Source organism: Oncorhynchus clarkii, chromosome 3 (genome assembly GCF_045791955.1).
Source record: "Oncorhynchus clarkii lewisi isolate Uvic-CL-2024 chromosome 3, UVic_Ocla_1.0, whole genome shotgun sequence".
Taxonomy (NCBI): domain Eukaryota; kingdom Metazoa; phylum Chordata; class Actinopteri; order Salmoniformes; family Salmonidae; genus Oncorhynchus; species Oncorhynchus clarkii.
The window spans coordinates 39,380,861-39,408,394 of NC_092149.1; the positions used below are offsets into that span (position 1 = coordinate 39,380,861).

Below are 27,534 nucleotides of genomic sequence, written 5' to 3' on the forward strand. Positions count from 1 at the left end.
ACCCCCTGTATATGGCCACGTTATTGTTATTTTATTGTGTTACTTTTTTCCCCCTTTTTTTCCCTTTAGTTTATTAATAAATATTTTCTTAACACTATTTTCGTAACTGCGTTGTTGGTTAATAAGGGCTTGTAAGTAAGCATTTCACGGTATGGTCTACCTGTTGTATTCGGCACGAGTGACAAATAAAATGTGATTTGATTTGAAGGTACTTTTGTGCGTAACCAAAAAAAAGGGGTTAAATATGTGTAACACAACAAAATGTTCAAAAAGTCAAGGGGTATGAATACTTTCTAAAGGCACTGTAGCTTTCTTCTCGTGTTCTTCTTATTTCCATTTTGTATTTATTTTGTATTTTTGTCCTAACATATGTTATATTTAGTAAGACGTTGTTATTGCTTACCGAATTGTTGGGTTTAGAGGTAGCAAGAAAAAGGATTTGACTGTACTTGTGCACATTATAATTTGAAACTTGAACTACCCTATGCTTTAGCTAACCGACATCAGCAATCAGCTGATGATTGCATCATCACTCACACTCCATTCCTCAAAGTCGCTCTCACCTATAGCTTATACACTTCTCATTAACACACAATAACCTCTCCCTCTGTTTCTCTCTCTCTCTCTCACACACACACACGCACGCACGCACTCACGCACACACACACACGCACGCACACACACACACGCACGTACGCACACACGCACACACACACACACACACGCACACACACACACACACCATCTGAGTGGGGTAGAGTGTGAGACTGGTGACGTAGTGTGGATCTGGTGGTGTGGACAGTTTCCACCGCCTGTAGCAGGAGACCAAGAATACCTGATCAGAGGCACATCGTCTTAGTCCCAGTGACAGCGTGTGAACTGAATACAGCACAGTGGGACTCTTAAAGCTACAGTACACCGTGACATGCATTCAGGGGAGGGAGTGCTTAGCCTGTGATAATCTACTTTAAAAAATCCGTTATGAAAAGCCCCAAAAATAAAAAGATATTTACAAAATTGTCATCCTTTTTTGTTATCTAATATCTTTTTCTAAATTATTCTGATGGTTTCTATGCTCAAAATACAAAACATTTGCTGAAACTGCATCATCGGGAAAAGCGCCAAGGTATGCATACCTTCCTCCCCAATGTCCATTCATCCATTTAAATCGTTGACGCGCACGGCCGTTCCTGACTCCAATGACTGTTAATGGACAGGGTCAACATAAGCCTCGCTGCTTTGCCTAGCTGACATTTGTTTTATTGAGTGAATTCCATGTTTAGCATTTTGCCTAAACATGTTGTGTGGGTATTGCCTGGGGTAAATTGTGCAAATTTGGGCGTGTCTGCATAATTTGGCATCCCTTGAACTGAACTAACTTGAAGCTAGCTAGCTAGCTAGCAAAAACAACCTGACAGTATCGCATACTGCACCTCAAACTATTTTCCAAGTTGGAATAATGTAATGCGCCTTTTGGAACTTTAGAGGGTATGAAGAGTGTAACGCAAAATATAATGAAAATTAAGACCAGAGAGAGGCAATTATTCGGATTAAATGTGTCCATATATTGGTCTTTTAGTGCCACATACCAGTTGTAACTGTGGATGCTACATCGGTCTATGGCTGAGTTGAGCAGTGTGTCATTTTGGCAGGTGACATTAAATATGTCCCCATCAGAGGCTATCGAATGTTTCTTGGCTACATTGGTGTTTACATTGGTTGTTGCCGCTATCGGATGTATGGTGACCTTGGCCTTCATCAAGGTTTATTTTTGAGTAAATCTGGCTTTCATAATAGCCAGTGCTTACCCAGCCACCAACCTCACTGCACGTCACTAGCACGCAGGCACAGCTCCGCTGCCCTTCCTTTTCCATTCCTTTCAATAGTCCTCACTAGAGTCATTCAAAATTCTGAAGTGAATTTAGAAGGGTAGCCCGAGCTATACAACCTCTTCTCTATTAATTCAACACAAACTTTTTGAGCAGGTTGCTGGTGTTATAGAAGGTACACTTTTATTCCACCTAATTTCTTCATGTCGTCCTGCATGTGTGCTTTGAATAGCAAATTCCCAGTGGTATTTCCATAATTAGATTGCCAAAACCTTTCAAAATAGTTCTGTGCACACAGGTCAGTCTGACAGGCTTGGTCATTTGGGTTCCTCCCCCACCCTATTTCAGGAGGACCCCATGGGATGTACACACACACACAAGCATACAAGCACGCACGGGCACAAACACACACATGCACAAACACGCATGCACGCACATGCACACACACATGCACCCACCCACACACACGCACAAACAAACAATCATACAAGCAAGCACACATGCACAACATGCATACATGCACAAATGCATGCAAGCATGCGCACACAAACATTTAACAAAAATTAAGTCAGAGGTAGAGGTTTAATGCTAGCAACAGCAGCTTATAGCTGCTAAAGCATCACTTTAAAGTCTAGCGTAACACTAGCCCTTAAAGTTAACACAGGGTCAAAGTTGGCCCGATATTTTTTCATTCCTCTCTAATCACAAATAAAATAATTTAAAACATTCTTCGGAGCATTTAGTCCAACAATGTTTTGGGGGAAGATGATCTGTTCTGTCTCAAAATCTGACATTTAGAAGTGTTTCAGCCTTGTTTTATGGCATTCATCTTGGTTATTCTGTGTTAGGCGTTACTATAATTTGTAACTGTGATCTGGATGTCAGTCATACAGCTGGATTGCCACTGCATTGTGTTTATGATCTCTGCCTCATAAGGGCAGCAATTCAAGTCAATGTTACTGGGACTCTACAACGCAATAACACGCTCCCGTAATCACCTGTCCATTCAACAACTGGAGCAAGGTTCACTAGACCCTGAATAATTTGAGCTATGTCAAGTGAACCTGAATAACTTTCGTGAAAAGACAACAAACCAATCCAGAGTGTTGTGTTTAAAATAATGAAACACATCATAAAATAATAAAACACATCATATAAAATGATTGTATATCAGTGGTAAACAGCTAGCTATGAAAACCAACCTGTGGCTGAATCCATATAAAAAGACCCAACACATTACATTCAAACCTTGGGACAGAGAGATTGAAAAAAAGCTTCTATCTCAAGGCCAACATATTGTTAAACAGCCATCACTAGCACAGAGAGGCGGCTGCTTACCCACAGACTTGATATCATTGGCCGCTTTAATTAATGGAACACTAGTCACTTTAAGAATGTTTACATATCTCATATTACTTATCTTGTACTGTATACTGTATCCTTATCTATCTATTCTGTACTATCTATTGCATCTTAGCCGCTCTGTCACTGCTCATCCATATATTTTGTATTTATATATTCTCATCCCATTCCTTTACTAGATTGTGTGTATTAGGTTTTGTTGTGGAATTTGTTAAATATTAGGTTTTGTTGGGGAATTGTTAGATGTTACCTGTTAGATACTGCTGCACAGTCGGATCTAGAAGCATAAGCATTTCACTACACTCACAATAACATCTGCTAACCATGTGCATTTGACCCAATAAAATTTGATTTGATTTGAAACCTGTATCGATTGATAACACTGCTGCTGATCAGTCAAGCGGAGCTGAACAGTCACAGAAATGTGATCAAATACTCACTCATGGCCTTATCGATAATCTGCATAGCTGACTGGACAGGACCTTTATTAAACATGCTCCTACACTGTATCATGTAATTCTTCCACATTCGTTTCAGTGAAGTCCTGTCACGACTTCCGCTGAAGTTGGCTCCCCTGCCTGTTCGGGCGGTGCTCGGTGGTCGTCGTCACCGGCCTACTAGCCGCCACCGATCCTTTTTTCGTTTGTCTGTTTGTTTTGTCTTATCGATTCACCTGCGTTTCCAGTGGTGTTGGGAATTCCTGGTGACAGGGGGCTCTTAAGGAGTGGTCAGAGGGGTCTTCAGGCAGGTGTATAGGAGTTGCCATTAGTGCGACTACGGTGGAGAGTCCAGACGATGTGTTCACCGTGCGCATTCCCTCTGAATATGCCGATTTGGCTATTGCCTTCAGTAAAAGGAAGGCAACCCAATTACCACCCCATCGTCGAGGGGACTGCGCGATAGACCTCCTGGAGAATGCTGCACTTCCTAGGAGTCACGTGTACCCATTGTCCCAGGAGGAGACCGTAGCTATGGAGACATATGTTGCTGAATCGCTGGGACAGGGGTACATTCGGCCCTCCGCATCACCCGTCTCCTCAAGCTTCTTTTTTGTGAAGAAGAAGGAGGGATGTCTGTGTCCGTGCATTGATTATCGAGGTCTAAATTCTATCACAGTGGGGTTTAGTTACCCACTACCTCTCATCGCTACGGCGGTGGAATCATTTCACGGGGCACGCTTCTTCACAAAACTGGACCTGAGGAGTGCGTATAATCTGGTGTGTATCCGGGGAGGAGATGAGTGGAAAACCACATTTAGTACTACATCTGGCCATTATGAGTACCACGTCATGCCATATGGGTTGAAAAATGCTCCAGCCGTCTTCCAATCCTTCGTAGATGAGAATCTCCAAGACCTGCTCGGGCAGGGAGTGGTAGTGTACATCGATGACATCTTGATCTATTCTGCCACACGAGCGGCGCACGTGTTTCTGGTGCGTAAGGTACTTGGGCGACTGCTGGAGCATGACCTGTATTGCAAGGCGGAGAAATGTGTGTTCTTCAAACAGGCCGTTTCCTTCCTGGGTTATCGTATTTCCACCTCCGGGGTGGTGATGTAGTGTGACCGCGTTGCAGCCATGCGTAATTGGCCGACTCCAACCACGGTGAAAGAGGTGCAGCGTTTTTTAGGGTTTGCCAATTACTACCGGAGGTCAGGGTTTTGGTCAGGTGGCTGCTTCCATTACTTCACTGCTGAAGGGAGGACCGGTGCGCTTGCGTTGGTCAGCAGAGGCGGGCAGAGCTTTCAGTCGTCTGAAGGAGCTGTTCACCAATGCGCCCGTGTTGGCGCATCCGGACCCTTCTTTAGCGTTCATAGTGGAGGTGGACGCGTCCGAAGCGGGGGTCGGGGCCGTGCTGTCCCAGCGCTCGGGCGTGCCACCAAAGCTCCGCCCTTGTGCCTTCTTTTCGAGGAAGCTCGGTCCGGCGGAGCGGAACTATGATGTGGGGGACCTGGAGTTGTTAGCTGTAGTCAAGGCTCTGAAGGTGTGGAGACATTGGCTTGAGGGGGCTTGAGACACCCTTTTCTCATCTGGAATGACCATCGTAATCTCGAGTATATCCGGGCAGCAAGGAGACTAAATCCGCGTCAAGCTAGATGGGTCATGTTTTTTACCCGGTTTCGTTTCACTATCTCGTATCGGCCAGGCTCCCAAAACACCAAAACCGATGCGCTGTCCCGCCTCTATGATACCGAGGAGTGGTCCGTTGAGCCAACTCCCATCATTCCACCTTCATGTCTCGTGGCACTGGTAGTATGGGAGGTGGACGCGGAGATAGAGAGGGCCTCACGGTTAGAGCCGGCCACCCCAAATTCTCCAGCGGGTGCTCAGTACGTGCCGAGGGGGGGTCCGGGATAAGCTAATCCGTTGGGCTCATACTTTCCCCTCCTCGGGTCGTCCTGGCATCGAGAGGACAGTGCGGAGTCTTAGAGAGAGATACTGGTGGCCCACGTTGGCTAAGGATGTGAGATTTTATGTCTCCTCCTGCTCAGTGTGCGCTCAGAGCAAGGCTCCTCGACACTTGCCTAGAGGGAAGTTACAGCCCCTCCCCGTTCCACAACGGCCGTGGACACACTTATCGGTGGACTTTCTTACCGACCTTCCCCCATCCCAGGGAAGTACTACGATCCTGGTCGTTGTGGATCGGTTTTCTAAGTCCTGCCGTCTCATCCCATTGCCCGGTCTCCCTACGGCCCTGCAGGCTGCGGAAGCCTTGTTTACCCATGTCTTCCGACACTATGGGGTGCCTGAGGACATCGTTTCTGATCGGGGCCCCCAATTCACGTCCAGAGTTTGGAGGGCGTTTATGGAGAGACTGGGGGTCTCGGTCAGCTTGACCTCAGGTTTTCACCCCGAGAGTAATGGGCAGGTGGAGCGCGTAAACCAGGATGTGGGCAGGTTTCTGCGATCATATTGCCGGGACCGGCCTGGTGAGTGGGTGAGGTATGTTCCTTGGGCTGAGCTCACTCAGAACTCCCTCCACCACTCCTCAACGAACATGTCCCCTTTTGAGTGTGTGTTGGGTTACCAGCTGGTCCTAGCCCCATGGCATCAGAGCCAGACCGAGGCTCCTGCGGTAGAGGAATGGGTACAGTGCTCCAAGGACACCTGGAAAGCCGTCCAGGAGTCGCTAAGACTAGCGGGGTAACGAGGAGCGCTGACCAGCACCACAGTGAGGCCCTCGTGTTCGCACCGGGGGACCGGGTCTGGCTCTCGACCCGAAACCTGCCCCTCCGCCTGCCCTGTCGGAGGCTGGGGCTGCAGTGTGTGGGGCCATTTAAAGTCCCGAGGAGAATAAACAAGGTGTGTTACAGGTTACAACTTCCTAGGTATTACTGTATTAATCCCTCGTTTCATGTTTCTATCCTCAGGCCGGTGGTGGCTGGTCCCCTGCAGGAAGGTGAGGTGCCTGAGGTCCCTTCGCCCCCTCTGGACATCGAGGGATCACCGGCGTACACAGTATGTGGCATTCTGGACTCGAGACGCCGGGTGAGGACTGGGAGGGGTACGGTCCGGAGGAGAGATGCTGGGTTCCGGTGGGGGACATTTTGGATCCTTCTCTCCTGAGAGACTTCCACCGCCTCCACCCGGATCGCCCGACGCCTCGCCCTCCGGGTTGCCCTCGAGGCCGGTGGCGGCGCGCTGCGGGAGCCGCGTGTCAGGGGGGTGGTACTGTCACCACTTCCGCGGAAGTTGGCTCCCCTGCCTGTTCGGCGGTGCTCGGCGGTCGTCGTCACTGGCCTACTAGCCGCCACCGATCCCTTTTTCATTTGTCTGTTTGTTTTGTGTTGTATGTGCTTAATGAACTTCCTTATTTAAAGTACGTAAAGGGGTACAGTCCGCGCCCTGTGTTGTTGGGCTTGTCTAATTTTGTGTGCGTTATTAAAGAGCACTTTTTTTCCCAGTGGAACTCTCTGCGCCTGATTCCTTCCTCACCCACCTAGTCCCGCCTGACAAGTCCATTTCACTGGAAATGAAACTTCCTTCATGTAGGCCTCATGGTGCAATACTAGTTTGAGGGAGGAACTTGTAAAACAATAGATGAAACCACACTTTTTATGGAATCAAGTTGAAACTTCATTTTAAGTATACAAAGGGAAAATGGGCCTGAACCTGTTGGTTATTCGAACTTTATTCAATTACAGGCCTCATTGGGCATTTCCTGGAGTGGTTGGGTCAGCGTTTCCATGTTGTTCCGTGACTAAGCAATTTCTTAGTGCTAGGGTGCTGTTTACCTTAAACGTGATTAATGACCTACAGTACAAGAGGAAGAAGGAAGAGATGGAGGGATGAGGCTGAAGAAGATAAGGATGCAAAATAAAATCCAAGATAATAGGCTCCCTCCTTCCTCCTTCCCTCTCTTATTTTAAGAGAGAGCCACTGCTAATCTTTTCTTAGTGGAGGTAGAATGCATGAAATGACATAACCACATAGACATGGGGTACTTTTGGATTCTAATTAGAGAGGTTCAGTATAAAAATCACAACCCGCTCCTGACAGAAAAAACTCTACTATTTCAGAGATTCTATTTGTGAACAATTTGGGTAAATTATTTGAAATATGGCACAAGGTCAATGCTTGGTTCTGACATTTTTAGGGCGTTTATTTTCTCCTCCTCTTTTGTTCATCGTAAGTTATTGTGTTGAGGTGTTGACCACTTAACCAAGGGCTATAGTGCTATAGCGCGATTGTAATGTAAAAGCAATGTTTGCCAAAAACCGCATTCATGGTAAACGCTGCATATGTCGGCTCAATCGGAAATGATCTTTCCCTTCAATCCTGCTATAGCACGGAACTTCTGCGATACTTATCGAATCGAATTGAAAGTGAGTCTACCGCTTTTTTTTATGTACATCTGCCATTGTACAAGTATGGATAGATCAAAACCTTTTGCGGCTTCTTTTTTTTAAAAATGTTTATTTTACGGTTTAAGCACCAGTTGGACCTACTTTTGATCATGCAAAGGACCATGAGACCTATGGTTCCATTTGGGGCATTGTGGAAAAAATGTAAACTTCCTGCAACTGTATTGCACTTTGTACTGCACTTTGTACTGCACATTGTGTTGCATCAGTGCTTAATGTAATGTAATTTCTGAAACTTTTTGCATGTAGGCCTACATACAGGTAACTGCCAAAATAATGGAAACACTTTAGTACAGTAAACGAGGGATACAACATATATTGAAAGCAGGTGCTTTCACACAGGTGTGGTTTCTGAGTTAATTAAGCAGTTAGCATCCCATTATGCTTAGGGTCATGCTGGGCAGGCCACTATTTCAGACATTATTTTGGATATCATGGCTATGCCCTCACAGGATGACAATGGTCATTGAATGGTTTGATGAGCATGAAATCGATGTAAACCATATGCCATGGTCGTCTCAGTCACCAGGCCTTAACTCAATTGAACACTTATGGGAGATTCTGGAGTGGCGCCTGAGACAGCGTTTTCCACCACCATCAACCAAACACCAAATGACGGAATTTTGCGTGGAAGAATGGTGTTGCATCCCTCCAATAGAGTTTCAGACAATTGTAGAATCTATGCCAGGGTGCATTGAAGCTGTTCTGGCTTGTGGGGGCCCAATGCCATATTAAGACACTTTACTTGGGGCGGCAAGTAGTCTAGTGATTAGAGCATTGGACTAGAAACCGAAAGGTTGCAAGATTGAATCCCGGAGCTGACAATGTAAAAATCTGTCGTTCTGCCCACGAACAAGTTCCTAGGCCGTCATTGAAAATAAGAATTTGTTCTTAACTGACTTGCCTAGTTAAAGGTCAAATAAATTAAAATGTTGTTGTTTCCTTTATTTTGGCACTGCATGTATTTTATTGTAGTCTTGTACTTTTATGATGCCTAATCAATTGGCTTAGGAATGATTAATAAAGTAGGATTGTGTTGTATTGTTACTTAATCAAATTATTTTAGATTGATCAAAATGTCAGAGGTAATTTCAAAACAGTTAAAAAGAGGCTTCCAAAGAGAACTGCATTTTCTGTTTAATAAAAAACAATATATTTTCTAAATAAATATAGTTAATAGTTACACTAAAACAAAAAAATATGTTACTATTGTAAAACGGATAATTTTACAGCACCAATAAATATATTAATGTGAAAATATACTAAAAATGTGTCTGTACATGATACAACAAACAAATAGCATTTCTGACATGGAAATACAAATAGAATGTTTCTTTTTTCATCAAAGGGCAGAGAGAATCATCTCCTAATGCTCCTGGTTCCCCACTAGGCCAAGTCCTGTTCTGGCTAAAGTGGGCTGGCCAGAGTCTCAGTCTCTCAGTGTGGAGTTTTCCCAAGCTGACCAAGGTCAGGGAGACGCCCTCAGTCCTCCTCACGACGTGTCTTCGGGCACTCAAGTGCAAAAACACATGTCCCGCCTAAAACTGCAATGTTGGCTGGGCATCTTTTCACAAAGATGTTTGTGGCAGGGGTTGTTTGTAACAAAGTCAAGACACATGCTTACCAGCCTCTCTAGCCCAACAAAACATACAGTATCTCATTTTCAGGAATGTTGAAGTTTATCTATCTGTTCTTTTTTTAAAGAAATATGTCTACAGTTTTCCATGGCCAAACAGATTGGTGATAACATTCTAGTAAAATTAAAATTGAAGTAAAATCAATATCAACCATAACACTGAATATAAATATATAAATTAAATGCACAGAATACTGAAAATATTCTAGCATTATAAATTAGATGTACTGTACTAGACAAAGGGATATTCGGTAAGTATATAGAGATCAATATTTTTTCTAAAACGGACTATTCTTTAATGTGTGTGTGCAATTATATCTTTGGAAAACAAATGAAGACATTAAACAAAGCAAATAGAGATTATTGATTTTGACAGTGGTGAGTTGAATACCACTGCTCCTAAGCGGAAGACAGAATCAAGTTCAGGATTGTCTCGTCTCCATACATACCTACGTTTAATATCCCTTTAGAATTATTCTCACATCAAGTCCTATCTGGTATTAGTAGATACAGCGGTGACAAAAACTTAACCCCACAGAGGAGGTAGTTCTGCTTTCTGACAGTTCTCTCAGACCTCTGAAGGTCTAGGAGAAGCATGTTCCCGTTGCACCTCTCAGTGAAGTTATGGTCACAATTTCTCTTAGTTTTTTATATATAGATATATTTAAGATACTCATATCCACAGCAGACCTACATCCAGTGAAGTGTTACATAAAATTACAAAAACTCTCAGTCCTATCCACGCGAAGGCCCAAACACCCTGGGAACTAAACATTTGTCCAATTCACACGCCAGACAGTGGCGCATTCGTTCACTTTATAATGTCTCATTTTTTTATTATAGCAGCAATACACAATGTCATTGTCCTTTTAGAATATATATCTTAGAAATATACAACAGCGTGTTGCTATCTCAGTCTCTCTCCATCGCTCGCTCTTGCTTCTTTCATTGTAATTTTCAGTCCATTCAGGGAATGCGTCCTTAGGTTTCAAAGTGCTGTGCCAAGAAAATATTCCTTCATTTCATTGTCCCCCTCTCCTCATCTCATCTCCTTGGTTTGTCACATCTGTGGATGACAAGACATGACAGACAGTAGGTTAGAAGGTGGGCAACAAATCATCCTCCCAGCAGGGGTGCAGCCTGGAGCCAATCACATCACCCCAAATGTGGAAAACTCCTGCAGCTCCTCCCTCTTCCTCCCCTGACCAATTGGAATCAAGGTTGCTGGTCACCCCACTCATGTGTGGCTCTCTAAATCCAGCAAACTGTGTGGGGGGCCCCTAAGGTTCAAAGGTCAGGGATGTATATAGTAGTGTCAAGGTAGGTCACCAACACAAGGCCTTGTGGGAGTGTGGAAGCAGTCAGCTCTCCATTGGGCCACTGACTGAATACAGCCATTATTTGCAACCAATGAAGATGGAGTTTTAATCACCGATTAGTAATTGAGTTTAGGGCTACTTCTCGTAGGAGTTATGAGTAGGACCATTAGAAACGAGCAGCATGGACACCAGCTCTACATTAAGAGCCTGTTTGTTCACAGTTACGAACCAAGGGAAACACTTTCCCTTTGAGTGTTAGTGTCGTGCATGAGTTAGTTATGGCTTGAGTCCTGTACTGTGCTGACTTATAAACATGTCTGTCTATTTGTGTGACCAAGACTGGTAGAAGTTTAAAAACAACAATGGATGCTAAAATTCCCCTCCTACGCAGGTGGTTATATATATATACATACATGTAGCGATGGGAAAGAGATAAGGAGACTATGTTGGGAGATAAGTAGGATGATAACTGTGGGTCTTATAATAAATGGGCAATACTACAGACTGACCCAATATGGTCTCACACACATAAAACCCAACCGCCTACACATATCTTGATGTGTGTAGGGGGTTGGGTTTTATATAGATTCCCCAAAAAACAGCCCCTTTATGCTATATATATATATATATATAGCATAAAGGGGCTGTTTTTTTGCATATTGTCTAGTTTAAGTGTCTACCATGCAAAGGGAATACACTATACTAGCTAGATAAAATATACTATCTTTATAGAACACCCAATAATAGAGTCACAGTTCTAACATCAAGGATGATGCTAAAAAGAGTATCAGAACATTACACAGGACAGACAATACAAACACACTTACAAGCAAACAGTCCCACACAATTCTCAAATCAAACAAAAACAGTCTATAAGAAACTGAGAAGCATGCATTTCTCATGCAGGAGAAAAGAAATCAGGCAAAGGACAGAAGTATAAAAAAGGTGGAGGGATGTAGATGTGGGTGAGCGGAGTAGAGACCAAGTCACGTTGTTTATCATAATATTTCGTAAACAAACCTGCAAGTTCTTTCGTTTAACTCAAGTTGTCTGGACTTGCAGTCTAATTGTGTGAATTTGCAGGAACATTTACAGGTGAGAGGGTCCTGCACAAACAAGCGCTTTCTTCTCTCTGAGCAAGGCTCACAGTGGCTGCAAGGGAAGCAAAAAGGGAGAAAGAGAGAGAGGTCTAAGCTATAGAGCGTATCCAGCAGAAAAAGGGTGCAGACAGACTCTCATGCACCATCCAAAACCACAACCCATTGCCCCCCCCCCCCCAACGCACCGACATTGGAAGAACATTTGAGCAACATCAGCTCAATACTTCTGTAGCCGCTGGGTGGTGTGAAGGTTGTTTGCGGTTGTGGCGCATTGTGATCGGGTTTGAAAGAGAGCACGTGTAAAGACTTTTCTACACACATGGCCCTGATCATGCTTGCATACACTCACACACTTTCACCCACTCTTTCATTCATCCTCTATAAATCGCATGACAAGCACATGTGTGACTGGGTCAATGAGAGCAACATTGAATGAGAAAATGTGCACCATATACACTAACAGCCACACACACACACACACACACACACAGACACACAAAACAGGTGCATGTGATAAGATAAAGGCCACAGCAGAAACAAAGAACACATAGCATTTGCTTCCCAATCCACCCAATGACATGCTCACAAGGGAGCAGCCATCTTTAAAAACCCATCCCTCCCAAAATCTGCCGATATTTCCCACTACAATTACCCTACAGACGTGCTCACATGAGCGCCACAACTTAATGGGATGTTAGGATGACATTAGGATGACGGTTGGGCTGAGCAAGCGCAGGCTCAAGCACAATGTAAGGATTGTGAAATACAGATCAAAGACAAATCTAAATCGTATTCATTTCACTAGCCTAGTCAAAGTAGATGCCATCACTGGTGCTTAAAGATGCAGTATATTTTATGGAGGTGAACATTGTCAGATATGGGGCACACACCGAAGACAAAACAAGGACAGAGACAGGGGACCGCTGCGATGCACCAGACGAGGTGAAGCTACGCTTCGTCCCAGACGACGCAGTTGGCCGTATTTCTACTAGCTATGCGAGGTCAGATCACGTCTGGGTCACGTTCTAGACCGTCCCGTCTAAAAGCAGGAACAAAGCAACCTAAAGCAGCCCTTTTCGGTGTACCACTCAAGGCCACAATAACTCTAACCGAACAAACTGAGCCAAGCCTGTCTACTTCAAGTAACCAAACCAATTGGCACTATATAGTGGTCGAGATTTAAGACAACAGTGTTGGTCCATCCACCTATCAGCGAAAACAAAAAGGCAACAGAGAAACAGAGCAAACTCCTAGCAGCGTGTAGACTCAACATGGCATCGACTCTGCTGCCATGGATTAGTGAGGGGGTGGTAAAACAGCCATGCTTCATTCGGACATCATCATTACCTGACAGTTCTCACTCACGTCAACTTCACATTTACTGCCCTCGCCATGGACTTAAGTGGTGCAAATGCCATACAAAAAAAATGCCATACAAATTCCTTTAAAAAAATGGAGCCTCCTCATGCCAAACTAAGAGGCTTGCATTTTACAAGATAAAAACAAGGTCCTCCAATATCAAACCAACCATCAAGAGAGATATAGTGCCCATGTGTGGACACGCCACAGAAGAGGCCTCAGACCCCATCGTGCCAGTGTCTCTCTCTTTCTTTCTCTTTCGGTCATTGCCCCTGGAAAATAGAGAACAGGGCAAAAGAGAAGAGACACCTAAAGTGGAAGCAGGGACACTCATACAGAGTTCAATCAATAGAGGTTGGGCCAAAGAGGAGACAATCAATCAAGTCAGGCATCTCCCTTCTAATCTAGTCTCCTAATAAGCAGTGGGATCGATCCCTTTTTGAATGTGTGTCTCAATGTAAATGCGCGTGTCAATGTAAATGCATCCACTGTTGCCTGTGTAAATCAGTCTGTGCATATCAAGGGCTCTATTTTCGGCTGCCGTTAAGGCGGCACTAATGTGAAATGCACGTTAGTTTGCAATTCCGTCATGTAAAAAAATACCGCAGACATTTTCCGGCCCTAGCGCCAGGTTCGAGAATTTACCCGTCTTATATCAGCACGCTTGCACTCAGATGGAAGGGGTGAAAATATTTTAGGCGTGTCCTAAAAAACATGATCCAAAGTGCTAAATTCAGACAGCGCTGATAGGGATGTTTAAGACTAACCAAAAGCTGGTTTTAGTGGTAACACAGTTGGTTATGGCATGAATGTTGACAGCGGAAACTCAGCCTATACAGCCGTGACGCACAATGCCCATATGCGCATGGAACAATAGTAGCCTAAAGTGCTTTTGGTGCCTGAATACATTGTATATAGAAACATTAAAAAAACTTTGAATAATTGTTTTATTTGAATTTTGTATTTCTCATGGATCCCCATTATCTGCTGCTTTGGCAGCAGCTACTCTTCCTGGTGTCCAGCTAATTTAAGCCAGTTTATACAATTTTAAAAACATTACAATACATTCACAGATTCCACAACACACTGTGTGCCCTCAGGCACCTACTCCCCCACTACCACATATCTACAGTACTAAATCAATGTGCATGTATTAGTATCGTGTGTGTGTGTGTGTATGCATGTGTCTGTGCCAATGTTTGTGTTGCTTCACTGTCTCTGCTGTTCCATAAGGTGTTTTTCTATCAGTTTTTTAAATCTAGTTTTACTGCTGGCATGAGTTACTTGATGTGGAATACAGTTCTATGCAGTCATGGCTCTATGTAAACTCAGCAAAAAAAAGAAATGTCCCCTTTTCAGGACCCTGTCTTTCAAAGATAATTCGTAAAAATACAAATAACTTCACAGATCTTCATTGTAAAGGGTTTAAACACTGTTTCCCATGCTTGTTCAATGAACCATAAACAATTAATGAACATGCACCTGTGGAACGGTCGTGAAGACACTAACAGCTTAACAGACACACTAACAGACAGTAGGCAATTAAGGTCACAGTTATGACAACTTAGGACACTAGAGAGGCCTTTCTACTGACTCTGAAAAACCCCGAAGAAAGATGCCCAGGGTCCCTGCTCATCTGTGTGAACGTGCCTTAGGCAAGCTGTAAGGAGGCATGATGACTGCAGATGTGGCCAGGGCAATAACTTGCAATGTCTGTACTGTGAGACGCCTAAGACAGCGCAACAGGGAGACAGGACGGACAGCTGATCGTCCTCGCAGTGGCAGACCAAGTGTAACAACATCTGCACAGGATCGGTACATACGAACATCACACCTGCGGGACAGGTACAGGATGGCAACAACAACTGCATGAGTTACACCAAGAACGCACAATTCCTCCACCAGTGCTCAGACTGTCCACAATAGGCTGAGAGAGGCTGGACTGAGGGCTTGTAGGCCTGTTGCAGGCAGGTCCTCACCAGACATCACAGGCAACAACGTTGCTGGACCAGACAGGATTGGCAAAAAGTGCTCTTCACTGACGAGTCGCGGTTGTGTCTCACCAGGGGTGATGGTCGGATTCGCGTTTATCATTGAAGGGAAGAGCGTTACACCGAGGCCTGTACTCTGGAGCGGGATCGATTTGGAGGTGGAGGGTCCGTCACGGTCTGGGGCGGTGCGTCACAGCATCATCGGACTTAGCTTGTTGTCATTGCAGGCAATCTCCACACTGTGCGTTACAGGGAAAACATCCTCCTCCCTCATGTGGTACACTTCCTGCAGGCTCATCCTGACATGACCCTCCAGCATAACAATGCAACTAGCCATACTGCTCGTTCTGTGTGTGATTTTCTGCAAGACAGGAATGTCAGTGTTCTGCCATGGCCAGCGAAGAGCCCGGATCTAAATCCCATTGAGCACGTCTGGGACCTGTTGGATCGGAGGGTGAGGGCTAGGTCCATTCACCCCAGAAATGTCTGGGAACTTGCAGGTGCTTGGTGGAAGAGTAGGGTAACATCTCACAGCAAGAACTGGCAAATCTGGTGCAGTCCATGAGGACTGCAGTACTTAATGCAGCTGGTGGCTTCACCAGATACTGACTGTACTTTTGATTTTGACCCCCCCCCCCCTTTGTTCAGGGACACATTATTCAATTTCTGTTAGTCACATGTCTGTGGAACTTGTTCAGTTTATGTCTCAGTTGTTGAATCTTGTTTTGTTCATACAAATATTTACGCATGCTAAGTTTATTTTCAGCAAACGCAGTTGACAGTGAGAGGACATTTCTTTTTTTGCTGAGTTTAGTACTGTGTATCTCCCGTAGTCTGTTCTGGACTTAGGGACTGTGAAGAGACCTCTTGTGACATGTCTTGTGGGGTATGCATGGGTGTCCAAGCTGTGTGCCAGTAGTTTAGGCAGACAGCTCGGTGCAATGCATTCAACCTCTCATAAATAAAAGTAGTGACGAAGTCAATCTATCCTCCACTTTGAGCCAGGAGAGAATGACATGCATATTATTATTATTATTAGCTATCTGTGTTCATCCAAGGGCAAGCCGTGCTGCCCTGTTCTGAGCCAATTGAAATATTCCTTAGTCCTTTTTTGTGGCACCTGAACACACGACTGAACAGTAGTCAAAGTGCGACAAACTAGGGCCTGTAGGACCGACCTTGTTGATAGTGTTAAGGCAGAGCATCGCTTTATTATAGACAGACTTCTCCCCATCTTAGCTACTACTGCATCAATATGTTTTGACCATGACAGTTTACAATCTAGGGTTACTCCAAGCAGTTTAGTCATCTCAACTTGCTCAATTTCCACATAATTTATTACAAGATTTAGCTGAGGTTCAGGGTTTAGTGAGTGTTTTGTTCCAAATACAATGCATTTAGATTTAGAAATATTTATTCCTTGCCACTCACTCTGAAACTAACTGCAACTCTGTTGAGTGTTGCAGTCATTTCAGTCACTGTAGTAGCTGACGTGTATAGTGTTGAGTCATCCGCATACATAGACTCAAAGTATAGCCTCCTCTCCTCTCAATTAAGGATTTTTTACCCAAGACTGTCGATACAGGGTTTGGCTCCTGAGAACGCTTGGAAATAAATCTTAAAATCACCAAAGCTTTATTCAAATATAACGTTTGAGAGGAGTAAAACAGTGAGCTGACATTCCCTTTTTACCTACAATAATATAATCTCCACCTGGCACAGCCAGAAGAGGACTGGCCACCCCTCATAGCCTGGTTCCTCTCTAGGTTTCTTCCTAGGTTCTGGCCTTTCTAGGGAGTTTTTCCTAGCCACTGTACTTCTACACCTGCATTGATTGCTGTTTGGGGTTTTAGGCTGGGTTTCTGTACAGCACTTTGAGATATCAGCTGATCTAAGAAGGACTTTATAAATAAATTTGATCTAATGCATTAGAGGTAGGCCCACATTATTTTAGTCATTCGGTCCCATTTTGGATGTGTGTAAACCTCCCCTCCTCCATGATGTAAGCTACAAGTCATGTCAATCATGATACGAAAGATGAGAACCTCGTTGAGTACAGGTGAACCTCGCATTTAGAAGTTATCTGTAACAATTGCCTGTTTTCCGTTTCATTCATTAGGCCTACTATAACAAAGGCTGGTTCAACAGCAATGCGCTTCTTTTCATCATGTCAATTTGATGATATCATTACATGTTACAATTATTTATTGTTGTTTTAAAAAAAGAAAGAATGGTTGTAATAACAAGCAATCTATCTTATTAGAATGATTCACCTTCCTGGTTTTATTTGTTTTGTTTAGAATTTGATTAGAGCTATTCGTTCTCTTCGTAGGCCTTATCAATAGTGAATTTAATATTGCTTATTGACAATGTTTGTCATGTCTGTGCTCAGCTATAATGCAATTTACAGTAGGCCTAGCCCCTATCCTATATGGGAATGCCATTTATGCCTTGCAATTACTTAGAACAAAGTGGACTGCAAATGGGTTCAAGTTAACGTATTTAGCAAAGATAGGTCTTCAATTTGTTATTTAGTTTCTGTAAGCCATTTAAAAAAATATACCAGACACACTGGAATTGGCGTTTATTCCAAGTCAAAACATAAAATACTGTAAATACACAACTTGAAGCAACAACACATTTCGCCATGGAGCACGTTCTGATAGGCCAGTGAGGGGCCAAGCCTCGACACCCACAACTAGTTTACTCATCAACACCCAGCCCTTTCGCGCCAACACCATCAAGTGCGCAGATAATTGTAATAGTGAAAATTGCTACTTGAACCTACAGCGCTACCGCCTGCCCTTAGATTTACCATTGAGTTAGGTTTGTTAAGATAGAGTCCCAAGTGTTGGTCGAGGGTATTACGTACAGTATGCATTTGAGTGAAAGAGTGAAGGTGTGTCTGAGCTCATGAATGGGCAGTCTTTTCCCTGCACCCTACCCTGGCCTGGCTGGGGTGAGCTGTCTGCCTACGTGCTGGGTGACAGGCAGAGGTGTGTGTGTGGCATAACGCGAGGACAAGGCTCACCTCAGTCCCATGACAAATGGATTTGATTTAGCCCTCTCAGGTAGCTAACATGATCCCATCTCTCCTCCTCTGATCCATGTGGCTTTAACCCTACGTGGTTCTTATCCAATAGAAACAAGGGACATCCTTTGACGTGCCAGCTGCAGCTGAGGTAGCTAAAGACATATATATATATATACACACACACACACACACACACACACACACACACACACACACACACACACACACACACCCTTGCATCAGTCGGTTTCCCTCCCTCCACACTGCCTGTAACTAACCACGTCCACTGCGTCTCCGTCTCCAGGCTCATCCACTATTTACAACTCTAAAAATAAAAATGGTTTAACTGAATGACACCTGTTGCACTGTGGAAGTAGCCACGAGGGCCGAGGGTCAGGCTTAAGCAACTGGAGCTAAGAAGAAGGCTGCTGGACGGCCCAGCCAGTCGCGGGTGGTCTGGCGCAAGCTAACTACCTCAACCCAACTGTTACAGCCGCACAGTAAAGCACTAAACCAACCGCCATAAAACAAACAGAGCCTGGCAGGAAGACAAACTGAAACAAACCCCGTAAAAAAAAAAATCCATTCTCTTATCAGCACCAGTAAAGATAGAGGAGAGAGGCTGTTTTTTCCCCATAAGGTGTGCTGCTAGTCCACTAACTCCCACAAGGCGGGAAGGGAACATGGAGAACTAGGCCTCTACCTCCACTCCATCGCTATGCAAAAAAGAGAGAGACAGGGCTATGTGGTGCGGTGTAGGAGCCTATGAGGTGCTGATAATCCCAATCATTAGTAGAGAAGGCACCCTAACACTTCCTCTCACCAGGCTTTAAAATGATCGACTCAATCCTATCAGCTGGAGTAGTGCAGCTGCTGACTTCTCAGTGCAGCAGGGGTAGAAGATACTGCAGCGTCACTGTTACTATTAGCATTAGTGCTACCCCACATGGTCGCTGGTACCACAGTGTCCAGCTGGCTGCTTCTCATCTGCATGTACAGTGGCCAAAAAACATGAGGAATACTGAATACGTATTGGTTCGGGAGGATTGGGCCCCAGCCTTCTGTGTTAAGTTACAACGTCTGTGGTGAGAAAGGGATGATGATTGGTTGGGAAACTGGTCAATCAATATATTGAGATATTTTGGGGCTGGCAGATAGAGCTGTTTCGACCGTTTGAATATCAGAGTGGGAGTCAAATGGAACACAGAAAGCTCCCCCCACAAATAACTCAATAACAACGCAAAACGTGTACTTACTTTTCTTTCTTTGCTTTAACTTCTGGCTTTGGTCTGAAATGAAGAGGAAAATAGAGAACAAAACATTTAGCTTTATATTTAGCTAGGCCCAGTGCAGTCAAAAACATGATTTCCTATGTTTTATATATATTTCCACACTATGGAGGTTAGAATAATACTGTAAAATAGTGAAAATTATGATAATGCCCTTTTAGTGGAGGAGCTGTTTGAAAAGACCGACTGAAATGTCAGCCTGTTTTGGTAGGATGGAGTTTTGGCCTAAATAATTAGTTAATAGACCAATAAGAAAGATATTTCCAAATCTCTCTGCCAATAACAGCAAGTTTTCAGTTTAACATTTTAATTGAAAACAATCACAGTAAGGTACTTAATTGTTACCCAGAAATGATTTGATATTGAGATTAAAAACACCTGCATTGAACCTCCAACCAGTAAGAAAAATAACATTGAAGCCTGAAATCATTATAGGCCTGAGAAATATTCTTACCTGCATTCACACTTTCGATGTTCTGTGAAACTTAACAGAAAATGATGTTGCGATACTCTCTGTTTCACCTGTATTACCTGTAGAGAAACATAAGACATTAAACATTAAAATTCACGTTGAAAAAGGGTTTGTAGTCGCTTACTTGGGTCAATCCCCCCCGCCCAAACCAAATTCATCTGCCGCAACATTACTACCTCAGAGATTCTTAGCGAGTGATTGCTCTGTCCATTGACAAAGTGGTCACAGTCTGGCCACTAGCTAACCGGTCGATGAAGACAGGGCGACACCATAGCCAGGCATGCGCTGGATCACATTCCTATAGCTTAATCCTTTCCACCTTAGGCTCATGCCAACAGTAAGTCCTGACTCCTGACCGTGGCCAAGAGAGACTTCAACCTCATAAAACAGGGGCGTAAACAGGGTGTGCAAGGGTAAACAAAATAGCTGACATGCCAGGCCCCTGCTGCTTCACTTTTTCCATGGGACAGAGAGAGACGCAAAGCGAGCAAGAGCGAGACAGAGAGAACCAGTGAGAAAAGGAATGGAAGAGAGAGAGGACACCGAGAGATATGGAAGAGAGAGGGGGTTATAAGTGAGATAACCCCCGCGAGAGTTGGAGCTTACCTCCATGGTAACGTTTTTTGTTTCCGTGGGGACACACTCGAGCGCCTCGTCGTTGCAGCATCCAGCGCAGCGCATGAGCACCACGCACGAGGGGATGTAGGTGTGCTCAATCTCATCTGGATACTCCTGGAAGACGTCCACCAGCATCTCCCGTGTCCGACACATGCTCTTGTTATACACATCCATGAACGGGACCACTGCAGGAGGAAGAGCAGAGGGAGAACATCAGTCCTGCTTCCTTCTCATCCTCACTGTGCCGTAGATAACTGTCAGTAACAGTGAGATTCCTTGAGGAGAAGACGGTAACATCAGTGGCAACCCTACCACAAAACTGCTATGCTGTAGAGAACAGCACATCCATCCTCTCCACTTAGTAAAACTCTCCAATGCATTCTCTTTCATCCTCCTTTCCTCCCTCATTCCCCAGTTGTGTCCCTTTTTCTCCTTTATCCTAACTCTCCATGCCTCCTCTACTTCCTAGAATCCCCCATCTGCTCTGGTTCCGTTTGGCAGTGGAAAAGAGTACTTGTGTGCCTTTGTGGTCGTCAAAAGGTACAGGCATTTGTTTCCTGAGTGGTTCCCATTGCGAAAGCCAGTTTAGCAGATGAACAAAGCCACATATATATGGCTTCAGATGTAACAAAGCAGAGTATTGTGCTGACAAGGATCTTAATGTCCCCCAGCAAAATAATGTCAAACCTGCTCATGTGCTCACAGCTGTCTAAAGCCCACAACACAACACACATGAAGGTAGGCCTTGAAATGCATACACAGGTACACCTTGTGTATGTATTTGATGTATATAAATGATTTCAATGTATTTTATATGTAAATGATGTCAATTAGCCTATCAAAAGCTTCTAAAGCCATGACATAATTTTCTGGAATTTCCCAAGCTGTTTTAAGGCACAGTCAACTTAGTGGATGTAAACTTCTGACCCACTGGAATTGTGATACAGTGAATTATGAAATAATCTGTCTGTAAACAATTGTTGGAAAAATGACTTGTGTCATGCACAAAGTAGATGTCCTAACTGATTTGCCAAAACTATAGTTTGTTAACTCGACATTTTTGGAGTGGTTGAAAAACGAGTTTTAATGACTCCAATCTAAGTGTATGTAAACTTCAACTGTACATACAACCCCCAATTCATCAGATGCTGACTAACTCTACCCATCTCCATCCCAGAATAATCCCGCACGCTCCATCCTATGGACTGGTTTCCCAGCGACACCGTCCCCCTCCTGACCCCCAGGTCATCTGAGCAGCCCATGCCCTCAGGCTGTGCGGTGCCAGGGTTCACCTCTGACATGTGACCCCCGGCAGCCCACCCCTTAATCAGTCGGCCTGGTCAGTTCCCACCTAATGCTACAACAACATCCTGAGACACCACTGCCTGCCTGCCGTAGCTGGATCTGTTACTCCTTCTCAAACCTGCCTTGTCAGCAGATGCGGTGTCCATACCTCCCTTTATCCCTCCCAGCACCTGCTCTCAGAGGAGAAGCCCAGGCCCTGGCCAGGCCAGCCTGTAGGGGGAGAAAGGCTGTCACTCTGTCTCGCTGCCATAGACAGGAGTGTCTCCGTCTACAGCCCAAGGTCACCAGCCCAAAACGTCTCCCTGTGCTGTTCTGGCTCTGCGGAGCCCCACAGTCTCTCTCTGCACAGCTGCTGCTTCACAGTCTGCCTAGCAGAGTTCTAGTACCTAGGCAACATTTGTTTTAATGCGATTGTGTGTGTGTGTGTGTGTGTGTGTGTGTAATGAAGGTCAGAAGCCGCTAACAGGTGTCAGAGAAGAGGAAGGGAGTCGCTGCCCTTGTGCTGTGAATAAAAAAACACAATTAAATTCACTGTGTTTTCTCTGCTGATGACCAGTCCCTGATGTATGACAGTGAGTAACCTTTGTGTCCACTATTGACCAACATGGCTAACCTTGAACACAGTGAACAAGTGAAACACACTCTGTCGCTGTCAATAAACAAACATAGCCATGTGTACAGCCTTGGACCGAGGCTGGCATGCTTTGCCCAATATAAATGATACAATCTGACCATATGTTTGCCATGTGACCAAATCACAAGAGGAGGAAGAAAAAGGCTAAATAAAAGACAAATTCAGCAGTGGCCTTGAATTCACGCAGTAATCTTGTCTGTTAACATGTACCAGACTATTTAGATCGGACACACTTTTGTGGTAATTCCAAAGTAAAGCCTTTCACTCAGGGACTCACCACTAATATAGCACCATGGGGTCCTATACGATACCCATCTTCTCTCACTGATAGAGAGGGAGCATTGCTACAATGTAAAGATTTTGTTATGACAATAGCCATGTGCAATAGCCAATTTGTCAAAAACGTATTTTCATTGAAGGCCTAAACTTGAAAAGGTGAAAATTACGATTCAGAATATGTCCACTAGGTGGCTATTCACACAACAAATCCCCCAATAAGGGTAAAACACTTAGAAGAAACTTCTACAATATTGCACTTGTAATACATTTGTACATTCAGCACTTACCATCATTTTTACTCTTCTCCCCGTCCTTGGGTATGTGGGCTGTCTGTAAAAAAAACACAACAACAGGTAAGCCCATTAGAGCAAGCTTCACGTCTTAGCCTATGTCATACACATTTTTTCATATGGTAGGCAATGTATGCATCACGTTGTAAAAAAGGCAATGCAGTTTTGCCTCCCTGAATTATGTATACATCATTTCCATAATGGAACTGCATGCACAATCATTTTTGGTATGTCCGTAAGCCATTAGCTTATTATACAGCAAGACTCCAATACATTCCCTCTTTATTCTGACAGCTAGCCGACTTCATTGAATACTATCCCGTTTATGGGCAAGTGCAGAGGGACAATGGCATCACAGCAGTGCTTCAGTCACGTTATCACCGGACCGAGACTGTTGCAATAGCTCTTCAATATTGCGTGAGAAAGAAGACTATGTAATTGTATAGATGAAAGACTGAGTTGCCCATTGTTAGCGTTTACAGGTTGTACGGATTACCGTAAACATTTTAGCGAATATGTTTTTATTAACAAGGCCTACGTTTAATATAAACGGGCTATTATTAGCCTTAAGTAGGGAGTGAAATACACGTTGACACTTTATACCTTCTGCGACCCAGCGAGGCTATTCGGTTAGGGGCCAACAGGTTTGCACTATCCTTGTGCTCTCAATAGACAGGACGTCTGGACTTTGCTTTTCATTACAGTAGACTAGCCTACAAAACGAGAGCAAATACATTGCCAATATTGGAATCAACCCACTGGACACACACACATCAGTTCCACCTCTATTACACGTTGGTTCAATGGAAACAACGTTGGTTCAACCAGTGTGGCGCCAGTGGGAATAGTGACATTATGTTGTCGTGATTTTATTCAATAGGAATCCAATTGAATTAAATCACGACAATAGTGATTTTGGATTATGTTAGTGTAATGAGGCAACTCATTTCACTTTTACGTCACTCAAAATTCCAATTTTGCCTAGTTTACTATTTTGTTGACATTAATGTCGGGTGCATTGTGCATTTTCAAAAGTTATAATAATAAGAATAATAATAATAATAATAATAGCGTAATTATAATAGAAAATACAGCGTTAATTGGATAGGCCTATGACACTTTTTCCCAAAAGGACCAAAATGTGTGTCAAACCATTCAAAGGTGACATAAAATCTCTCATTAGGCCTATGATTTACAGAAAGTGAATACATTGTAAGTGGCCTACACACCTAGCAGCAAGGGACGTGGTTGTGCGATAAGGGCGATCACCTCATTAATGAAACATGAACAGCATTGTATTCATAATTCAAACGCATCTGATCCCCCTCCGATTTAAATGTAATTCTCACCTTAACTGCATAAAAATGAAGCTGAAGCAGCGCTGCAAATAATAATTGTACAAAACTGCCAATGTTCATGATTGTAATTCCGAGGGTGAGTGGTACAGTTGTACTAAAATTTCAGCTGTCGTTTGGATCAGACACAATAAAGAAAAAACACACAAAAAATGCAACAATTTCTTGATAACTTGGTTATAGTAAAATCAAATCCATCCAAACATAGCAGATGTGCCACCTGAGAGGAATCCTTTTTCTTTTTTTTGTATTGCCACCGCCTCTAAGGAATCTCAGAGAATAGCCCCAAAGAATGGTAACATCCAAAACGCGTCGGTCATCCGGAGACTTCCAAGATTTCTATTCTACATCCACATTAGAAACCCCATAATGGACTGAACATCTCCGTCCTATTATCTGCTCACCAGGATGAAAACTTTCACCAACTTCTGAAAGCAACTTAACGCAATGCCTCCACTGTGTGAAAGCGGCGGCTGAGTTATAACGACATTGATCACAGCAGTGAGTGTGAGCGGTTGCCTATGCAAAGTGATCCGTTAGCAATCCTCCTTGAAACGCACTGAAACGGTCTCCCTTTCCTTTGTCTTGCTCTTTTAAATGTATTTTACTATGACTTTGGGTTTGGACGTCCAGGCGCAGAATAGGGAGATCTTGTCATGCACGTCCGTTTCTCGCTCGGGTAGCGCGTTTACTGTTCTATGATCGTCAGCTATTGCGTTAAGCAATCGGACGTGTCGACCGTAGGACGACGTTTGCGCTCATTGGCTAGATCACCAATGTGGGCGTTACTGGTTGGTGGCGAGGGGATGGTGGGCGCGCTCCCATAAAATATTTAATAGTGATGTTCACATTGTGCGATTTGGTGAGTGCTTAAGTCACATTTTTTATGAAAAATATAATACATGACACGTTTAAATTGGTAAGTATTAAATGTCCAATAGTTAGTTGTGTTGTTGGTGCATTTAAATGGTCTCTTGTTGCCTTTTTTTGCAGCTTTTTAATCATTCATCATTGTGATAGACATTTACCATTTTGTGTAAATATTAGAATTGACATACTTCTTATTTTTCAACCAAAGTTTTTTGTATGTTAAAGTATTGGCAAGAGTTACCATAAACAATGTGAAAATACCCAATTAGAAGCAGGCATGGCCTATACTATTGCAGGAATCACTTTTGCACCCAACTTAACTTCCAGCGCTTGGATGTGGTGGTGCACACATGTTTTTAGTTGATCAGTTAAACTGATTGTAGCCTATATTGGACATTAGAGATGCCTGGATCTCTAAAAGGATTCAGAGTACAGTAGGTGAGGATGTTCAGGTATGAAAGAGTGGAGAGGGACTTGCAATGGCCTGGGCTGTAAGGTGTTTTGCTTTTGTGGTACCACACACATGATGCTGAGTTCAGGAATCCTAAAAGGCTCATTCCATAGCCTCATTATCATAGCACTTTCTAGGTGCTGGAAGTTGCAAGAAATTAAGTTGCAAGAAATTATCTTTATTAGAAAGAAAGTCAAACTTTAGAAAATGTCATTCATTATATGTTCCCAAGTGAGAATGACACTGGTGTTCAGGTGAGCTTTAGGAAGCTCTTAGCTAGGCATGGCTGAGCCAACACAATCAACTGAAACATGTCAGATTCTTGACTTGCATGGACATATTGTTTGATATTGGAGGTTTTGTTTAAGCATTTAAGCATTCCCAAAAGCACAATTGTTTTTGATATTCATCCTCTTTCATCTGTCATGTGAATCAAAAGAGAACAAGGCATACATATCTGATAATTGATCTTTATGCGTAGGGAAGACGAATGCCTGCTACATATTTGTTACACAAGGAATTAATTTAATAGGGGGACTGCATGAGTCTGTACGGATGGGATATCTCACACACACACACACACACACACACACACACACACACACACACACACACACACACACACACACACACACACACACACACACACACACACACACACACACACACACAGAGAGTGAGATACAGAGAACCTCTATCCTCTCTCGCTTTAGTTCTCACACAAACAGTCCCGCATCTCCCCAATACTGTCCCTCAAAACATACTCTCACGAAGACGCACTCAATCTCAAAATATGCACATAATATCCATATCCTCTAAATCCCATCTCCCCTGCACCAACTCCATCCCTTTGTGGCCCAGTAGAAGCGTGCATGTTTCCCATTCACTATAACATTGTACCAGTATTCCGCCATCACAGCGATGGGTCACTGCTCTCTCTCGAACACTGCTTTGGGAGAGGCACTCCACATAGTTTCCATGGTTTCTGACCTCTCCAATCCCTCACCTCACTCGTTGTTGTCTTTTCTCCTTTCTTTCTCACGCAAGACAGGATCCATAGCGAGGACAGCCCCAGGGCTGAGGACCTTGTTGTGTTGATTAGCTTCCTGAGGCTTCTAAAGGAGTTTCAATATCGAGTTAATGAGAGTATAACAACTCTGTCCACATGCACATACACAAAGCAAAGTGTTTCCCCTATATGCAAAAGTTTGTAGTGTTTAAAAAGTAACCTTTAAAAAAATGTAATATTTAGATTTGTGGAGACAGAACAAATAGACTTAATAGTATATTTCCAACTATGGAAAAGTACAGTTATTCAAAGTATGACTGACATTCAAATGACTATTGTAGAGCATAGAAAGGTTTTGTGACCAATGGTTAATGAGCAAAGGGTGAGGCGAATGGAAATACTCCACATGCATACCATTTGGAAACACTCACACACATATTTACCCATGAAGCATGAGTTTAGATATCT

General features: G+C 43.7%; 1 protein-coding gene across 2 annotated transcripts; it reads right to left on the reverse strand.

The window, feature by feature from the left end:
- Nucleotides 1–9,167: 9,167 nt before the first annotated feature.
- Nucleotides 9,168–25,429, reverse strand: LOC139395070 (vascular endothelial growth factor A-A-like). Of its 2 annotated transcripts, XM_071142845.1 has the most exons (7): nucleotides 24,731–25,429; nucleotides 23,379–23,421; nucleotides 20,862–21,058; nucleotides 20,238–20,314; nucleotides 19,751–19,783; nucleotides 12,031–12,162; nucleotides 9,168–10,757 (listed from the first exon to the last, which is right to left on the reverse strand). In XM_071142845.1, exons 1-7 carry the CDS (start codon nucleotides 24,797–24,799, stop codon nucleotides 10,736–10,738), a joined length of 573 nt encoding a protein of 190 aa, XP_070998946.1. In that variant the 5' UTR covers nucleotides 24,800–25,429; the 3' UTR covers nucleotides 9,168–10,735. The 2 variants fall into 2 exon arrangements, with proteins under 2 accessions (XP_070998946.1, XP_070998947.1); XM_071142846.1 differs by lacking the exon at nucleotides 12,031–12,162 and having other exon boundaries at nucleotides 9,179–10,757.
- Between the last annotated feature and the right edge of the window lie 2,105 nt (nucleotides 25,430–27,534).